At 46.9% G+C, this 19,668-nt stretch overlaps 2 protein-coding genes across 2 annotated transcripts in view; both read right to left on the bottom strand.

Moving 5' to 3' along the window:
• Positions 1 to 9,264, bottom strand: part of LOC104392387 (protein TsetseEP-like) — a 16,936-nt gene extending 7,672 nt beyond the window's left edge. The window contains exons 1-5 of the mRNA XM_010001780.1: positions 9,186 to 9,264; positions 8,402 to 8,665; positions 5,773 to 5,871; positions 4,836 to 4,862; positions 2,017 to 2,043 (exon numbers count right to left, since the gene is read on the bottom strand). Of these exons, the coding sequence (XP_010000082.1) occupies positions 2,017 to 2,043; positions 4,836 to 4,862; positions 5,773 to 5,871; positions 8,402 to 8,665; positions 9,186 to 9,264 (496 nt within the window). The remainder of the gene's footprint in view (positions 1 to 2,016; positions 2,044 to 4,835; positions 4,863 to 5,772; positions 5,872 to 8,401; positions 8,666 to 9,185) is intronic.
• A 2,695-nt stretch (positions 9,265 to 11,959) lies between these two features.
• DMBT1 (deleted in malignant brain tumors 1) overlaps positions 11,960 to 19,668 on the bottom strand; it is a 34,725-nt gene continuing 27,016 nt past the window's right edge. The window contains exons 15-19 of the mRNA XM_010001779.1: positions 16,043 to 16,346; positions 14,641 to 14,964; positions 13,851 to 14,206; positions 12,485 to 12,797; positions 11,960 to 11,994 (exon numbers count right to left, since the gene is read on the bottom strand). Of these exons, the coding sequence (XP_010000081.1) occupies positions 11,960 to 11,994; positions 12,485 to 12,797; positions 13,851 to 14,206; positions 14,641 to 14,964; positions 16,043 to 16,346 (1,332 nt within the window). The remainder of the gene's footprint in view (positions 11,995 to 12,484; positions 12,798 to 13,850; positions 14,207 to 14,640; positions 14,965 to 16,042; positions 16,347 to 19,668) is intronic.

Raw genomic sequence — 19,668 nt, 5'->3', positions numbered from 1 at the left:
CCTTGGAGGACCCACCCTTGGAGGACCCACCCTTGGAACCCCTTGGAGGACCCACCCTTGGAGGACCCACCCTTGGAACCCCTTGGAGGACCCACCCTTGGAGGACCCACCCTTGGAACCCCTTGGAGGACCAAGGTCCTTCCATCCTTACCTATCCTGGTTTCCAGCTCCTCTTTTCCTGCCGGAAACGGGAGGAAAATCCCACGTTAGGAAGAGGAAATTGGGGCAATTAATGGAGATTTGCTCATTTTGGGGGGGAACCCAGAAACACAGGATTAAGCACTTTGTGGATATGTTAATATGTAATTAATAATCTCATTATACATTCATATTTGGGATTAATCCCTTTCTGAAGATGTTCATGGACAGAGTTTTATGTGGATATTAATAGATGGGATGAATCAATTTGTGTACTTATTAATATATATGAATAATCATCTTTAAATGCACATATTAATATAGAAAACTAATCTATTCCTGTATATATTAATAGACATATAGTTTATATTTATAAAATTAATCTGCTGATGTATATATCAATATATTATTAATATTTCATCTGTAGGAGTATTACCTATGCTTAATATATATTAATTATGCATATATTAATCTATGGGAATAATATGTTTATTTATACATTCATATATTAATGTGTTAATATATTATTCCATAGAATTAATCTGCTTATGCATATATTAACATATAGGGTGGAGCCATTAATTAGTATATTCATAGAATTAATCTGCTTATGTATTAATTAAGATGAAATATTAAACCATTTATGCATAGATTAATATATGGCATTAATTTTATTAGGTATACAATTATATATAATTAATCGATGGATATATTAATACATGGAATTAATCCCTTTATTAACATGTTAATATATAGAATTAATCATTTAATATATCTATTAATATCTAGGATTAATTGGTTATGTATATATGAATTATACATTATATACATTGGATTACTGTTTATGTATTAATTAATAAATAGGAGTAGTCAATTTATGTAAATATTAATATAAATAGAAGTAATATTTTAATTGAAGTATTGATATAGAATTAATTAATCTACTTACATCAATATATATGATTAATTATATATTATATATACACTATATATAATTAAATATTGTATATAATTAATTACATAGATATGATTAATTATATGTTAATAAATGATTTTAATATAATAATATTAATATTATTTTATTATATGTTATCATAATATAAATAATATGAAAGACCAATCTCTATGCATTAAGTAATATACAGAATTAATCCTTTTATAAATAATATATAGGAATTATATTTTAATTTAAACACTAATATAGAGATAATTAATCTGCTTATGTGTATATGAATATATAGGACTAATCTATTATACATTAATATATAGGATTAATTGTTTATGTATATTAATATACCTATAGGATGACTGTTCATGTGTTAATATGTAGAATTAATCCATTAGATAAATGGATTGAATGGACTTTTAATGGAATTTATCTAATGGATTCATTCTAGTTATTAATTAATTAACAGAGTGATATCAAATCCTCTTCCCATTGGTTTTTTTAGGTTGGAATGAGGGGAATTAATCTTTGAAAAGGATGAGTTTTTATTACCCTTCTGCAAATTCTCCTCCTCCTTTTCTGAAAAGCAAAGGAAGAGGGAAAAATAATTAGAAAAATACGAAGAAAAATAATTAAAAATAATAAATGCCATTTAATAAAGGTAAAAATATATCAAAATGAATAGGAAATTATCAAACCCAGGAAAACGTGTCTGAGAATTTCAAGGTGGGAGGAGCTGAGGGTTGAATGTTGGCAGGAAATGGAGAGGGGACTTTGGAAATTGTCCCCTGGTCGGTCGATGTTCCCCTGAGTTTTACCAGCAGGTCCTGGAAATGGGGAAGGTTCTTCTACACCCAAAGGGAATCCTGGAGGATCCTTCAAGCCCCAAGATGCCCCAGAACCAACATCAGGAGAGAAAAATTGGCTCTTACCCAGTTTCTCCCGGAGTTGGTCGATCTCTGAAAGAGAAAAAGTATTGAGAAGGTCAAGAGGGGACCTGATGGGCGTCTAGAAACACCTGCAGGGGGTGTCAGGAACTGGACAATCTCTGTCCCGTGGTGCCTGTGACAGGAGGAGGGGAAACGGCACCGAGTGACAACATGGGAAGTTCCACCTGAAGCTGAGGAGGAACTTGTTGACCTTGAGGGTCCCAGAGCCCCGGGCCAGGCTGCCCAGGGAGGTGGTGGAGCCTCCATCCCTGGAGACATCCCAGCCCATCGGGGTGTGTTCCTGGGGGACCTACTCCAGATGTTCCTGCTGCAGCAGAAGGGTTGGACTTGATGGTCTTCTAGGTCCCTTACAAACCCCTATGATTCCATGATTCTATGATTCTTCTTCATCATCATCATCATCATCATCATCATCATCATCATCTTTGTTGCTTGTATCGACACGTATGTTGGTATCACACAACCAACACCTTGGTTGGAGACAGGGACAGTGGGATTGAGTGTCTCAGCAGTTCTGCTGATGACAACAGGCTGTGTGGTGGGGGTGACACCCTGCAGGGAAGGGATCCATCCAGAAGGACCTGGAAAGCTGGGCCCATGACATGAGGTGGACACAGGAACACCCAGGAGATCCCTGGAAAGGATCTCCCAGAAGCTCTTCACTAGGAGGGTGGTGAAACCCTGGCCCAGGTTGCCCAGAGAGGTGGGGGAGGCCCCATCTCTGGAGACATTCAAGGTCAGGTTGGATGGGGCTCTGAGAAACCTGGTCTAGTTGAAGATCTCCCTCCTAGATGACCTGGAAAGGTCCCCTCCAACCCAACCCAGCCCATGATTCCATGATCTCTAATCAAAACCCTCAAGCATTTAGAGAGCCCTGAGAACTTCCAGTGTGAAACTGGTTTGAGCCAGGACGGAACCACTTTTCCTTCTGGGAATTTGACTTTGGAGTTAAATCTCTTCTAAGCAGCTGCACGTTCTGGAATGAACATGTTTTCCAGTCAGTGCCTTCTTCTAGGACTGAACATTCTCCATGTTTTTAGTTCCTGGTGGAGAATGGTATGGAGAACCAAGGCCATTGGTTGGGTCTCCTTAACTTCTTCTGCTCCAGAAACACAAAGGGTCACAGCTACAACCCTGCTGGGAGAAGTGACCAGAGAGGTGACCAAAACTGACCTAATTAATTATTCCATCCCATCATCCTTGGGAAAAATGAATATACTTTTAGAAAGAATTAGAGACTTGTAGGGAACCAGGAGGCCATAAGAAAAGGAGAACTTCTCTTGAAACCACCTCCCTGATCATGAGACCAGACAAGATTGTTATTATAGAATCATCATGGAATGGTTTGGGTTGGAAGGACCTTCAAGACCACCCATGATTTCCTCAGCTCAGCTTTTCAGCTGCTCTAAAGGACCAGAGAGATTGAAGAGGTAAAAAATCCCTCCCCCTCTTACCTTTTTGAATCTCATTTTGAGCATTTTCTGTGGAGAGAAATATTTGAAGATATTAAAAATGATATTTTTAAGAATTACCCCCAAAAATTCATTCAAAAAATGAAAGTGCATTAAAAATAAAAATTAAAACCAATTCCAATCAGTAAGACTTTAAAAGAACAGAGAAGGCAAATAATTTCAAAAGACAATCTAATAAAAATAATTTAAAAGTCAACAATAATAATGAAAATTCAAACAAAAACAGTTTTAAAAATATATTTTTTTTGTAATATTAAAAAACTATAGAAAAAATGTTTTCCAGGTACCTCCAGGTACAGTTGGAAGAAACTTGTCCATTGTAAATTTTTCCCTCGAAAATTCTGTCTTAAAAATTTGGGCCTGACAATTTTCCCTTGAAAATTTTTTCCCTGAAAGTTTTGAATTAAAATTTCTGCATTTCAAATTTTCTTTTCCCAATTTTGCCCGGAAAATGTTGCCTCGGAAATTCTGCCTTAGAAATTTTGCCTCAGAGATTTTTAGTGTAGAATTTTGCACTGAAAATTTTGTCGTGAAATTTTTTTGCCTTGGAAATTTTGCCTCGAAATTTTGTCTGGAAAATTCCAAACTTAAAATTCTGGCTTTAAAATTTTCTATTTGCAATTCTGCCTCATAAAATTGTGTCCTTAAAAAGTCTGCCTTGAAAATTCTGCAATAAAAAGTCTGTCTTGAAAATTTTGCCTTGAAAATTTTGCCTTGGAAATTTTGTGTTGACAATTTTTCATTGCAAATTTTGTATCAAGAATTCTCCATTGAACAATCTGTGTTGAAAATTTTGCCTTGAAAATTCTGCCCTGATAATTTTGTCTTGAAAATTCTGTATTCACAAGTTTTCCTTGGAAATCCTGCCTTGAAAAATTTGTCTTAAAACATTTGTCTTAGAAAATTGAGCTTGGAAATTTTGTGTTGAAAATTTCACCTTGAAAATTTTGCCTTGAGATTTTTGGATTGAAAATTTTGCCTTTGAAGGTTTTAATTGAAAATTCTGCCTTGAAAATCCTGCCTTGAAGATTGTCCATCTGCTGAGGGTTAACACAGCACAGCTGGGAAAACTGCCCCAAAACCTCCATTTTTCTGGAAATCATCATTTTTTTTAGCACAGAAAAGGCAAAAATCTCTAATTCTTCATAAACCAACCTTAGGAATCCAACTCATTAACCCCTTGGTTAACGAATGAACTCATTAACCCCCTGGTTTATACCAGTATTTCTCCTGCTGCTTGTGACCTTCAAGATGTTCATGATGAAAATAAGTATCAATAGGAATTAATTAATTAATATGCATTTGAAAGATGCTTTGAACGTGACTTACTTTCCCGGATCATCGTTTTGTTATATTCTGAGAGAGACAGAGAACAAAAAATGTTATTTTCTTCTTATTTTAGGCTTTAAAAATGAATTTTTCATCTTGATGGTGGTCACAGGGCCCAGCAGCCCCCCCAGCACCGAGCAGGATTGGATGAGGTCTGTGGGCAGAGGGAGAGGTTGGTTGGATGGTCCCTGAGCCCACACTCAGTGCCCCCAGGAGCCCATTGGCCTTCTTGGCCACCAGGCCACCCTGCTGGCTCATGGTCGCCCTGTTGCCCACCAGGACCTTGAGGTCCTTGTCCCCAGAGCTGCTCCCCAGCAGGTCCCCCCACCCTGTGCTGCTCCAGGGGCTCGTTCCCCCCCAGATGCAGAACTTCCCCAGCTGCTCAGGCTGAACCTCACGAGGCTCCTCCTGCCCAACCCTCCAGCTCACGGTGGCTTCAGCCACACGACTTTGGGCCAGAAGCTGCTCCTTGATGGACACAACCCCTCCAACCTCCTCCTTTGGGCTGGGAAAGGAGGAGGAGCCAGGACAGGAGGTGGGACGAGCCCTGTTGCCCACCAGGACCCTGAGGTCCTTGTCCCCAGAGCTGCTCCCCACCCTGTGCAGCCCCCTGGGCTCGTTCCTCCCCAGATGCAGAACTTCACACTTGCCCTTGGTGAACCTCACGAGGTTCCTCCTTCCCACCCAACCCTTCAGCCTATCCAGGTCACGCTGGGTGGCAGGACAACCCTCTGGGGTGTCACCACCCCATCCAGTTTGGTGTCACCAGGAAACCAAGCCTTGACCAAGGCTGGAACCTCCCCGGATAACTCTGGACATGGTGGTGGTGCCTCCAACTGGATCAGAAGCAGCTTCCATCGTCTCGGTGGGTGGTTGGATGGTAGGATGGATGCTCGGGTGAAGCTTCCATCCCTTTGGCATCAAAGGTGGAACTTACTCCGGAGTTGATAAACTGCAGCCAGAACCAGGAAGACGCCCAAGAACAGGATGACCATGAAGGCAGCCAACCAGGGGGAGGTGGCAGGGAAGAAGACATCTGCAAATGAGCCCAGAACATCAGTTAGAGATCCCAGCGGGAAGAGGTTCAACAAGACCAAGTGTCGGGTCTAAACACTTTGGCCACAATCACCCCAAGCGACGCTACAGGCTGAGGGAAGAGTGGCTGGAGAGTGGCCCAGCAGAGAGGGAACTGGGAGTACTGGTTGACAACTGGTGGGACACGAGCCAGCAGGGTGCCCAGGGGGTTCAGAAGGCCACCTGGCTTGTGGCAGGAACAGTGTGGCCAGCAGGAGTGGGGATGATTCTCCTCCTTTCCCATGTCCAGTTCTGGGCTCTTCACTCCAAGAAAGGTCTTGAGATGTTGGTCCCGGGGAGATAACAAGGCTGGTGAAGGGACTGGAGGGGAAGTTTGAGGAGAGGCTGAGGGACCTGGGGTTGTTTAGCCTGGAGGAGACTCAGGGGGGACCTTCTCACTCTCTACAATCTGAGGAGGGTCTTGCTCAGGTGGGGTCTGGGCTCTTCTCCCGGGAAACCAGTGACAGGATGAGAGGGCCTGGAGCTGCTCCAGGGGAGGTTTAGGTTGGACATCAGGAAGCTCCTCCTCATGGAGAAGGTGATGAGACCTTGGGATGGGCTGCCCAGGGCAGTGGTGGAGGCACCAGCCCTGCAGGTGCTCCAGGAAGGGCTGGAGGTGGCACTTGGTGCCCTGGGCTGGAGATGTGGGGGTGTTGGTCACAGGGGGGACTTGAGGGTCTCAGAGGCTTTTTGAGCCTCATGAATTCTGGGATCCCTTCGACCAGCACCTTTCTATGTCAATTATACACATCAAGGTAAACAACATTGATTTATCATCATCATCATCATTATTGTTGTTATTATCATCATTATTATAATTATTACCATAATCATTATAATAATAACCATCGTTATTATAAACATTATTATCACTATTATTATTGTAATAATAATTGTTGTTATTATTATATAATTATTACTCTATATTATAATTTGTTATTATATACTAAATTATTTAAGACCATCAATTACAACTTCCCTTCAACCAGCAACTTTATGCTTTCATTCCATGCCCAAACTTAAAGAGAATTATTTGTATATAAATCATATTGTTATATTAAATTATGGTTTTATTATATTATTTATTATATTGCCTATTATCTATTTATTGTATTATTATTATTGTTATTATTATTATTATTATATATGACATTAATTCAGATCATCAATCAGAACTTCCCTTCAACCAGCAACTTGATATTTTAATTACATGCCTAAAGTTAAACAAAATTAATTATATATAAAACATTATAATAATTATATTTAAAATAGTTATTAAAATAACAATAAATTATTATTTGATTATAGCATTTTCTAGATGCTATTAAATGTATTGTTATATATTCAAACACTTCAGATCACCAGTTAGAACCTCCCTTGAACCAGGAACCTTGTGCTTTCATTCCATGCCTGGACTTAGAATTAATTTGGACAGAAATAATGTCATCAGCAATTGAATAATGATATTATTATGTATTGTTATATCATACATCATTAATATTAATATTAATCTATGAACATATTTCAGATAATCTGTTAGAACTTTCCTTCAGCAAATTTAAACTTGGATTACACTCCTGAAGTTACACAGAATTATTTGTATATAAATAATATTGTTCTAATATTAAATGATTCTGTTCTTTATTATTATATTAGTTAATATATTGTCTATTATATATTTATTGTGTTGTTGTTATTATTATTATTATTGTTATTATTATTAATTATTATTTCAGATAATCAGTTAGAACTTCCCTGGAACGATCAACTTTATATTTTGATGACCTGCCTAAAGTTAAGATAAATTAATCTTTATACAAATTATATTATTGTTAAATTAGATTATTAGATTGGTTGTTGTTATTATTATTATTGTTATTATAATAATTATTATTATCATTATCATTATTGTTGTTTTGTTGTTGCTATAAATTATTGTTATTGTTATTGTTATTATCATTGTATTATTATATATTATTATATGTGAAATTATTTCAGATCATCAATTAGAACTTCCCTTGAAGCAGCAACTTTATACTTTGATTCCTCACCTCAAGTTCAAAACCATTATTTTGGATATTATTTTTATTAATATTAATTATTAAATGTACTGGGCAATATTTATTATTATTATTACCATTAATAAAAGCAATAATAACAATGATAATAGCAATAAAAACAATAAAAACAATAAAAACAATGATGATGATGATGATGATAATGATAATAATAATAATAATTTGTTAATAGTTAGCATTTTTAGGTTTTTGCTCAGGGAAGGGTTTGGGTGAGAAGGGACCTTAGAGACCACCTGGATGATCCACTAGATGCTCCTCAAGGTGGTTCCTCCATCCCTGGAGGTGCCCAAGGGCAGGTTGGGTGGGACTTGGAGCTCCCCTGTTGGGAGGTGTCCCTGCCCCATGGGGGGTTGGATCCAGATGATCCTGAAGGTCCCTCCAACCCACCCCACCCCCCCGGTTCCACGGCACAACCTGCAATGACAACTGAAGATTCCGTCCACGTCTTCAGCTCTTTATCAAGTATTTTGCAGGACATGGAGTTTCCAGCCCCTGGTTTCAGGACGATGGAGCTGGTGGCATTGGCAGTGGTGGCCACAGGAGTCCCACTGGTGGTGCCTCCCTGACCATCTCTCCACAGCACCTGGACTTCAGCAAACGACCTCTCAGAGAAACACTTGAGTCGAATCCCACCATCCTCATAACCATCCAGGACCAGCAGGGGATCATGGACACTCCCTACAAGAGAGAAACACAGAGGTCTTCTCCAGAAGCCTCTCCTCATGGGACTTGTTCTCCAGACCCTTCACCAGTTGGTTGCCCTTCTTAAAACCAGTGGTTCAAGGCCACCCCCATTCCAGATGACCTGCACCCAACCATTCTGCAAGTCAAAATGACCTCCCCACCTCCCTTTGGGGTGTTGACAACATGTGGGGAACATCTGCTCCACCATGGACCCCCATGGGTTCCTGGGGAACATCTGCTCCACCATGGACCCCCATGGGTTCCTGGGGAACATCTGCTCCACCATGGACCTCCATGGGGTAGGTTAACCTGTAGGACAACCTGCCCAAGCATGGTCTTCACCATGGGTTTTATTTTTTCTCCCCACTCTTCTTAAATATCTTCTCATGGAGGTGCTACCACCATCATGAATGGTTCTCCTCCAGTGCAGGAGGAAGGGTCACCAGTTCCAACCCATCAGAGACCCTGACATGGATTTGGAGAGTAAAAATAATCTCCTGAGGAACAAAATTACCTTCAGTGAGATGATGTGTGGGCACCAAGAGGGAGATGAAGGCAAATGCTGCCAGCTGGACCAAGAGCTTCATATCCATGTAGAAGACAAGTCTGGGCTGGAATGGACAATAAATGATGTGAGGGGTTGCACAGCTGAGAGGAAAAGGAAAAGGAAAGTGAAAAGGAAAAAGAAAAGAAAAGGAAAAGGAAAAGGAAAGGAAACGGAAAAAGGAAAAGGAAAAAGGAAAAGGAAAAAGGAAAAGGAAAAGAAAAGGAAACGGGAAAAGGAAAAGGAAAAGAAAAGGAAAAGGAAAAGAAAAGGAAAAGGAAAAAGGAGAAGGAAAAAGGAAAAGAAAAAGGAAAAAAGGAAAAGAAAAAGAAAAAAAGGAAAGGAAAGGAAAAGGAAAGGAAAAAAGGAAAAGGAAAAGGAAAAAAGGAAAAGAAAAAGGAAAAAAGGAAAGGAAAGGAAAAGGAAAGGAAAAAAGGAAAAGGAAAAGAAAAAAAGGAAAAAGGAAAGGAAAAGGAAAAAAGGAAAAGTAAAAAAGGAAAAGGAAAAGGAAAGGAAAGGAAAAAAAGGAAAAGGAAAAGAAAAAGCAAAAGGGAAAGGAAAAAAAATCAATAAAAAGAAAATTAAAATAAAAATCACAATAAAAATAAAGCTTAAATAAAAGTAAAAATAAAAAAGATTTTAAAGCAACTTGTAAATAAAAATAAATACTTGAAAAAAAACCCAATACAATTCTAGGAATAAAAATCAAATTATAAAAATCAAATTATGAAAATAAAAATAAACCAATAAAAATAAAACAAATATCAATTTAAATTAAGATAAAAATGAAATAAAAAGAAACATAAACCCACAGAATTTAAACAAAACCATCAAGGTTCTGTCTAAAACCCACCTCAGGAACCCAGAAGAGGTGGCAGCTTCTCCTGAGAAAGAGCCTCTTCCTCCTCCTTCTCCTCCTCTTCTGCCTCCTCCTTCCTCCTCTTCTTTCTCCTCCTTCCTCCTCCTCCTCCTTCCTCGTCCTCCTCTTCCTCCTCCTCCTTCCTCCTCCTCCTTCTCTTCTTCCTCCTCCTCCTCCTCCGTCCTCCTCCTCTTCCTCCCTCCCCCTCCTCCTCCTCCTCCTCCTCCTTCTTCTCTCTTCCCCCCCCCCCCTCCTCCTCCTCCTCCTCCTCCTTCTCCTCCTCCTCCTCCTCTTCCTCCTTCCTCCTCCTCCTTCCTCCTCCTCCTCCTCTTCTTCCTCCTCCTCCTCTTCTTCCTCTTCCTCTTCTTCCTCCTCCTCCTCCTCTTCTTCCTTCCCCTCCTCCTCCTCTTTTTCCTCCTCTTCTTCCTTCTCCTCCTTCCTCCTTCCTCCTCCTCCTCCTTCCTCCTCTTCCTCCTTCCTCCTCCTCCTCCTGAAGAACTCGAGGTTCTCCAGGCAGGTCCCACCTTTGCTTCTCTCCTCCCACCAGGGGGTGGGTCCTTGGCTGGTGGTTTCTGGGCCACCACCCAAGTGAAATGTCCTCCTGGAGTTTTCCCTCCTCATCATCACCCAAAACGACCCCAACATTTCCCAAAACCTCCTTCTATTTTACTTTTTTTACAGGAGAAGAAAATAAATCACGACCAGGACGGTTCCACCAGTGGGACAAGGGGACCAGATTCCAAGCCCACCCACCCACCAACGAGATTCCCAGGATCTAGAAGGAGGAGGAACCACCCAGAGATCATCCCAAGAGAAGGAACCAAATGAATAATTGAGTGGAGGGAGAAAAATCCAAACCTGGAGCTCCAGAAATCCAGCAGCTCCTGTGGGTGCTCTCCAGCCTCTGAAGGCACCTTTGGACCTCCCCAGCCACTGCAATCCTGACCATAAAACTTACCCTTGGATTCCCAGGTGACCTCGAGGGTGAAAGTGAAAGGAAAATAAAAGGGGTGGGGCTGGAGATTTATGGGATCCATAAAAAGTGGGAGAGACTCTTTAAAGAGACCTCAGAGAACTTCAGACCATGGAATCATGGGATGGTTTGGGTTGGAGGGACCTTCAAGATCATCTAGATCCCACCCCCTTCATAGGCAGGGACCCCTCCTACCAGCCCAGGCTGCTCCAAGCCCCATCCAACCTGCCCTTGGACACTGCCAGGGATGGAGCAGCTACCCTGAAGAACATCTAAGTGGATCCAGCTTTCCTGGAGCTCCTTCAGGCACTGGAAGCTGCTCTAAGGTCTCCCTGGAGCCTTCTCTTCTCCAGGCTCAACACCCCAACTCTCCCAGCCTGTCCCAGAGCTGCTCCAGCCCTGGGATCATCTCTGTGGCTCCCCTGGACTCTCTCCATGTCCTCCTTGTGTTGGGGGCTCCAGAACTGGACCCAATTCTCCAGGTGGGGTCTCACCAGAGCAGAGCAGAGGGGACAATCCCCTCCTTTGACCTGCTGGCCACGTGGCTGGTGACACAGCCCAGGACATGGTTGGGACATGGATATGGACACATCTTCATCACGTTGGACCAACACGTCCCTGCCAGACTCGTGGCCAGGCAGCAGATGCCCACCAGCAATTTATGAGACCACCAGATGTTCAGTTTTTGTAGAACTTTATTGTGACGTTTGCTTTTTGGTGGGAAGAACCTGTTGAGGTGGGTTTTCCACCAGTGAAGTTCCCACCAGGTCTGCAGATCTTCTAAAGGGTGAGGTGGTTTTGCCAAGCCCTGGGTTTCCTGATGGTTCTGAAACATCCCTGCCCTTTGTCTTCTCATCTGGTCCATCTTCCTGTGGCAAGATTGGACATGGTCTGGTGGGGCTGGTCTGGCCCTCAAGGTGCTTCTGGCTCATCCAAGATCTTGTTAACTGCAGGGAGAGGGAGCAAAGTGAAGGACAATCTTCTCCCTGGATCTGTCTGACACCAGACTTGCCTTCTAGAAGTGAGAAGGACTCTGGTCCTCAAGGGGGTCTTGAGGTTGGGTTGTACCCACGTGTTTGTGGCTGCTGGGACCCAAAGAACAACCCAACCCGACCCTGCTTTGGAGAAGACCCTGTGGGAGCCTTGGACAAGCTCCTGTTGCCACCACAGATGCTCATGGTGACCTCCTGCCCCAGGAACTGCACAGGTCTTCCCACCTTCCCTCTTCCTGCCCTTCAAGAGCTCAGTGCCCAACAGTGGGGCAGAAGTGGATCTGCAGCCCGAGAAGGACCATGGTGGGGCAGATGTGGATCTGCAGCCCAAGAAGGAACCATGGTGGGGCAGATGTGGACCTGCAGCCCAAGAAGGAACCATGGTGGGGCAGATGTGGACCATCAGCTGTAGAGGAACATGGGGCAGATGTGGACATGGAGTTACCTGCACAAAAGACACCAGCATCCTCTCCATGGTAGCAGTTGTGTTCACCCCAGGGCCTGGCTTGGCAGTCAAAGATGGTCTCCTCTGTTCCATTGCACTCCACATCATCCAGCCAGATGGTGTCAGGACCTCGTCCAAAGTGGGCACCTCCTCGGGCTGCCAGGGGTGACCCACAGCCCACCTGCTTGCACACCACCTTGGCGTCCTTCATGTCCCAGTGGTCATCACAGATGCTGCCCCACTGGTTCTCGTGGAGCACCTCAACCCTCCCAGCACACTTGTTGGGGCCGTTCACCAGCCGGACTGGACCTTCCTGAGGAAGGTCAACCTCTGCACCAAAGCCAAGAGGATGTTAGGTTAGACCTGTAGGAAGCTGAGCAAAGGCTCAGGTGACTCTGAGCCCTGGAACAGGCTGCTCAGGGATGAGGTGGAGTCTCCTTCTCGGGAGACATCCCAGAGGTCCTGTGGGATGTGCTGTAGATGATCCTGCTCTAGCAGGGGGTTGGACTAGATGTTCTCCAGAGGTTCTTACCAAACCCACCACTCTGTGACTCTGTTTCTCTGAGCCCCAGGACACGCTGCCCAGGGAGGTGGTGGAGTCTCCTTCTCTGGAGACATCCCAGCCCCATCTCAACATGTTCCTGTGGGATTTGCTGGAGGTGACCCTGCTCTCCAGGGGGGCTGGACTGGATGATCTCCAGAGGTCCCTTCCAAATAAAACTTCAGGCTCTACTGGGTGTCTCCTTCAAGGAGTCTGCTGATTCTAACCACTCTGCCACCCAGAGGTGGGACAAGGGACCAGAGCAACCTCAGGGAGGAGAGGATTTAATCCTGCCCCTGAATCAGCTACATCCATGTGTCCTCCCTCGGTCACGGAGCAAGATCAGCAATGAGATGAGTTGATGAGATGATGAGTTGGGTCCCTCTCTTACCATAGCATCATGGAATGGGTTGGGTTGGAAGGACCTTCAAGATCCTCTTGATCCAACCCTCTGCTGTGGGCAGGGACACCTCCCACCAGCCCAGGTTGTTCCAAGAACCAAGACACTTCCAAGGATGCTACAGCCACTTTGAAGTTCATCTAGTGGATCATCCAGGTGGTCTTTAAGGTCCCTTCCAACCCAAACCATTCCATGATCTAAAGAACATCCAGTCCCACCATGGGCAGGGCCACCTCCCACCAGCCCAAGTGGCTCCAAGCTCCATCCAACCTGCCCTTGGACACCTCCAGAGATGGAACTTCCCTGGGCAACCTGGTCCAGTGTCTCACCATCCTCCTGTCCCCACCACAGGGCTGCCCTGGAGCTGGAGACCAACCCTGATGCAGGCAGGAGTCACGTGTGTGGTGGGATCTGTCATCCTACACTTGCAGGGTGGGGAAGGAAAGGGTGGTGTTACCTGAGCACTCCACGCTGGCATCTTCCACGTGGTTGCAGATGTTGTCCCCCCATGGCCTGGCCTGGCACTCGCTGAGGGACCTTTCTGTCCCTGTGCAGTTGAGGTCGCTCAGCCAAATTGGGCCTTCTCCTTCTCCATATTTGGACTCCCAAGGAGCTGCCAGGGCTGTCCCACAGCCCAGCTGCCTGCAGACCACCCTGGCCTCCCGAAGATCCCACTGGTCATCACAGATGGTTCCCCAGACGCCCTCGTGAAGCACCTCAACTCTCCCAGAGCAGCGGTTGGGGCCACCAACCAGGCGGACTGAGGTGGAGATGTTGATCCCTGATTCTGCAGAGACATCCAGAGAGGACGTGGTCAGGCTGTGGGTGGTGTCTGTGTCTCCTAAAGGTGGTGCTGAGGGACATCGTTGAAGCACTGGGCTTGGTAGAGTTGGGTTAGAGGTTGGTAGAGTTGGGTTGTGGTCAGTAGAGATGGGTTAGAAGTTGGTAGAGATGGGTTAGAAGTTGGTAGAGATGGGTTAGAAGTTGGTAGAGTTGGGTTGAAGTTGGTAGAGTTGGGTTAGTGGCTGGTAGACTTGAGTTAATGGTTGGCAGAGTTGGCTTGTGGTTGGTAGAGTTGGGTTCTGGTTGGTAGAGTTGGGTTTTGATTGACTTAATGATCTTAAAACATCTTTTCCAACCAGAACAAACTTGGTTTGCTGACTGTGAGGACACCCTAAGGCCTGGCTGGCCAAAATGGGAGGACAGAAGGGTCACCTGAACAAATGGCACTGGCATCTTCCTGGTGGTAGCAGTTGTGCTCCCCCCACGGCCTCGCTGGGCACTCGGAGAGCGCAGGTTCCGTCCCGGTGCAGTTGACATCATCCAACCAGATGGTGTCAAACCCTGCTCCAAACTTGGCTCCAGTGGGGGCCAGGAGGGCCTCCCCACAGCCCAGCTGCTTGCAGACAACTTGGACATCGTTGAGGTCCCAGTGGTCCCGGCACACGGTGCCCCACTTGTCTTGGTGAAGCACCTCGACCCTCCCCGCGCATCGGTTTGGACCTCCCACCAGCCTGACTGGACCTGGCTCAGGGATTTCTGTTCCTGCCAAATAAAAAGGAAAGGAAGGAGAAGTTTTGGGACATGTCTTCATGGCCCTGATCACCTGGAGGACCTCCCATGGTGCACCAAAGAAACCTGCTCATCCCAAATGCTTGTCAAAAGCTTCGGAAGATGAAGGGAGAAGAAGATTGAGGGGCATCAGGGAAGGAAGGACGTGGTCTGTGTCCTCTCCCAGCTCTGCAGGTGGTTCCAGGACCAGGAGGTGGTACGAAGCTTCTCTGGGTCAAGTAGGGTAGGAAGCAGAGCTGAGCAAACTGCAGGAAGCTCAGCAAGGCCAAGGACAAGATTCTCCATCTGGGTCAGGGCAAACCCAGGAGGATGGATGGAGAACAGCCCTGAGGAGAAGGACTTAAGGGTGATGGTGGAGGTTCAACATGAGCTACCAAAGCCACCCTTGTCCTGGGTTGTGTCACCAGCAGGTCAAAGGAGGGGCTTGTCCCTTTCTACTCTGCTCCAGTGAAATCCCCCTGGAGAACTGCGTCCAGTTCTGGAGCCTCCAACACAAGAAGGACATGGAGAGAGTCCAGAGGAGACCATGGAGATGATCCAAGGGCTGGAGCAGCTCTGGGACAGGCTGGGAGAGTTGGGGTGTTGAGCCTGGAGAAGAGAAGGCTCCAGGGAGACCTTAGAGCAGCTTCCAGTGCCTGAAGGGGCTCCAGGAAAGCTGGGGAGGGACTTGGGACAAGGGCAGGGAGGGATGGGACAAGGGGTGATGGCTCGAAACTGCAAGAGGGACATTGAGGTTGGACATGAAGAAATTCTTCACCATGAGGGTGGTGAGACCCTGGCCCAGGTTGCCCAGGGAAGCTGTGGCTGCCCCATCCCTGGGGGTGTTGAAGGGCAGGTTGGATGGGGCTTGGAGCAACCTGGGCTGCTGGGAGGTGTCCCTGCCCATGCAAGGGGGTTGGATCCAGATGATCTTGAAGGTCTCTCCCCACCCAAACCCTTCCATACTTCCATGATTCTGCCTCTCTGGCCTCCCACCAGGTTGATGAGAACTTGCAGCCTGGAAAAAGGCCAATGTGGCCCAAAGTAGAAGACACCTGGGGGTTACCTGAGCACTCCACGCTGGCATCTTCCACGTGGTTGCAGATGTTGTCCCCCCATGGCCTGGCCTGGCACTCGCTGAGGGACCTTTCTGTCCCTGTGCAGTTGAGGTCGCTCAGCCAAATTGGGCCTTCTCCTTCTCCATATTTGGACTCCCAAGGAGCTGCCAGGGCTGTCCCACAGCCCAGCTGCCTGCAGACCACCCTGGCCTCCCGAAGATCCCACTGGTCATCACAGATGGTTCCCCAGACGCCCTCGTGAAGCACCTCAACTCTCCCAGAGCAGCGGTTGGGGCCACCAACCAGGCGGACCTCGAGTTGGGTGGTGTCTGCATCTTCTGGAGAGAGAAGAACATCCAGGAATGAAGGCAGGGGTGGAGGAAGAGGGTCCTTCCTCCCCAGAGAAGGTCTTTGCTACCAAACTAGGAGGAAGAAGAGCTCAGGACATCCTAACATTCCAAATCTTTGGTGGCTGGGAAGGAGGTTTTGAGTTGGCCAAAAGCTGCAGGTGTTGGTGGGACCATCAGTCTGGCCTGAGATCCAACCCACAAGGTTCATTTTCAGCTGTTATGGGAGAGGTGGAGATCCAAAAAGAAAACCCACCCCAACATTCAGGTTCTGGGTAAAATCCCAGTGTCTCCCAGTAAATGCTGCTCCAAGGCACTGGGAGCAGGGAGGAGGGAATTGAGACTCCTACACATTCCCCAAGGGAAGGGTTGGGTCTGCTCAGCTCCTGGCAGGGAGGACCTACAGCCAACACTCAGGGGTGGGAAGGACCTTCTCAGACCTCTTCCTTCTGGAGAACCCACCAGGACCCACAACCCTTCTCCAAGCCTGGGTCCCAAGGTCCCATCACGCCAGGAAACAAATCAACTTCAGGTCTGAAAGACTGAAGAAAGTCCAGACTGGCTCCTGGAGCCAAGAGGCCACCAGACCTTCCTCCATCTCATGGAGATCAGATCTCAGCATTGAGGACACCCCAACTTCTGGCTGATCTCTGCTAAAACGAGCAGTTTGGTCAATATTTTGGCTCCATCCTGCTCCTTCCTCCCCAAGATCTCCAGCAGGTACCAGCTGCACCTGACAAGAGCATCCAGCAGGTAGAGTCAGGTCTTCTCCCTCAGTTAATCAGGAGAATGTGGTCAGAGAAGATCATTGGCCACAGAAACAGGTTCCAGACCAAGGTCTCTTGGACCTGAGCAGCACGTTTAACTCTCCAGACCAGCCATGGCATCATTCTGAAGGATGTTTGATGACTTTCCACCAAAAATACTGACCTGCCAGCAGGACTCCTGCAAGGACAGCTGGAAAAGAAGACATTCAGGAGGTTAGAATGAGTCTCCTGAGCTCTGAAGAGCATCAAGGTTCAGGAGATCAAAACACAGGGCAAGAGACAAGACTCTGAGCCCTGTTAGAGTGACTGAAACATCAAGGTTGGAGAAGACCTTGAAGAACATTGAATTCAAATGTCCAAGGAGGAGACAAAGCAAACAAACAAAAAGCCACCCACAAAGCCCATTGTTGGTTCCTTCCTCAACCCAGCTTTGCCTTGTGCCTCTCCATGGGAAGATGCTGGTGAGGGGCTCAAGTTGGACCAGGGGAGGGTCAGGCTGGAGATGAGAAGAAGCTTCTTCACTGGAAGGGTCATGAACCACTGGGACAGGCTGCCCAGGGAGGTGGTGGAATCTCCATCCCTGGAGGAGTTTAAGAGACATGGAGATGGTGCTGAGGGACATGGCTTAGTGGTGGACTGAGTAGAGTTGGGTTGTGCTGGGTGGTATTGGGTTGTGGTTGGTGGAGTTGGATTAATGGCTGGTAGAGCTGGGTTATGGTCAGTAGAGTTGGGATGTGGTTGGACTTGATGACCTTAAAGGTCTTTTCCAACCAGGACCATTCTGTGAACACCATGATAGAGCCCTTGGGATTCCTGTCATCCAGATTGATCCTTGTCCTGGTCCTGGACACTGTTGAGAAGAGCCCCCTTGGAGATCCTGCCCAGCCTTGAGGAGACCCCCCCTCAGGCTCCTCCTCTGCAGCTCAACAGCCCCAGCTCCCCCAGCCCTTCCTCCCCAGATGCTCCAGCCCCTCAGCATCTTGGGGGCCTTTGCTGTCCCCTCTCCAGCAGCTCCTTGTCCTCCTGGGGAGCCCAGAACTGCTCCCAGTTCTGCAGACGTGTCCCCCCCAGAGGGGCAGGAGTGCCCTGCCCAGGGTCTTCCTGCTGCCCCCCAGGAGCCCATTGGCCTTCTTGGCCACCAGGCCACCCTGCTGGCTCATGGTCAGCTTGCCAGGACCTGTTTTTCCTGGATCTTCAGGAGAAGGGGCCTGTGTACCCACTGTAGAAGGTCAACATAACAGAAGAGCTCAACACAAAGAGCAGCTTCTGCTCTGAACTGAAGCTTCTGGCAAGACCCCAAACATTGACCAACAGCTCCTGGCAAGGACACAACTGCTGACAGCAGGACAAGCGTTGGAGTTATTGTCCTCTTCTACTCTGGTGAGACCCCCCCTGGAGAACTGAGTTCAGTTCTGGAGCCCCCAACACAAGAAGGACATGAGAGAGTCCAGAGGAGGCCCTGGAGATACTGGGAGGGCTGGAGCAGCTCTGGAGCCAGGCTGGGAGAGTTGGGGTGTTCAGCCTGGAGAAGAGAAGGTTCCAGGGAGACCTTAGAGCAGCTTCCAGGGCCTGAAGGGGCTCCAGGAAAGCTGGGGAGGGGCTTGGGACAAGGGCAGGGAGGGATGGGACGAGGGGGGTGGATGAAAACTGCAAGAGGGACATTGAGGTTGGACATGAAGAGGAAATTCTTCACCATGAGGTGGTGAGAGCCTGGCCCAGGTTGCCCAGGGAAGCTGTGGCTGCCCCATCCCTGGAGGTGTTGAAGGGCAGGTTGGATGGGGCTTGGAGCAACCTGGGCTGGTGGGAGGGGTCCCTGCCCATGGAGGGGTTGGATCTAGATGATCCTGAAGGTCCCTCCAACCCAAACCCTCCCATGCTTCCATGAAAAGCAGAAAGAAAATCCCACCTCACTTACCCCAGAAAGATGCCACGAGGAGAAGCTTCATGTTGGTTTCCAGAGTCTTGTTGTCTCCTTGGGAGGGAGAATCAGGACTGGCTATTTGAGAGTTCCCTCTGGACGTGGCTCCTCCCCCCAAGAACCTCCCCATCATGTTCTGTGCCCATTGCCCAACGAGTCCAAAAAGCCAAACCCCTGCCAGGAAGTGACTCCAGTTCCAGGAGCTCCAGGATTGGGCAACTGGGCAGTTTTGGGAAGGTGCTGGGCAAACAAATCCTCCCAGGACATCTGGTTCTGGGCCCTCAGTTGCAGGAATGGGTGGAGAAGGTCTTGGGCAAGTTGCCTTCCAGGTCTGGCTGCAGCCAAGCTGCAGGAACAGCTGGGGAAGGGGACAGACCCAACGCTGCTCCTGCAGCAGCAGCAGAGCTGAGGAACCTTCCCCACCATTGAATCCCAGGTTGGATTTGTTCTGGTTGGAAAAGACCCTCAAGGTCATCAAATCCGACCCCAACCCAGCTCTACCAACCCCAACCCAGCTCTACCAACCCCAACCCAGCTCTACCAACCACAACCCAGCTCTACCACCCAAAACCCTGTTCTACCACCCATAACTCAACTCCACG

Source organism: Chaetura pelagica, unplaced genomic scaffold (assembly GCF_000747805.2).
Source record: "Chaetura pelagica isolate M959 unplaced genomic scaffold, ChaPel_1.0 scaffold597, whole genome shotgun sequence".
Taxonomy (NCBI): Eukaryota; Metazoa; Chordata; class Aves; order Apodiformes; family Apodidae; genus Chaetura; species Chaetura pelagica.
This window is presented reverse-complemented; position numbering and strand designations above follow the sequence as displayed.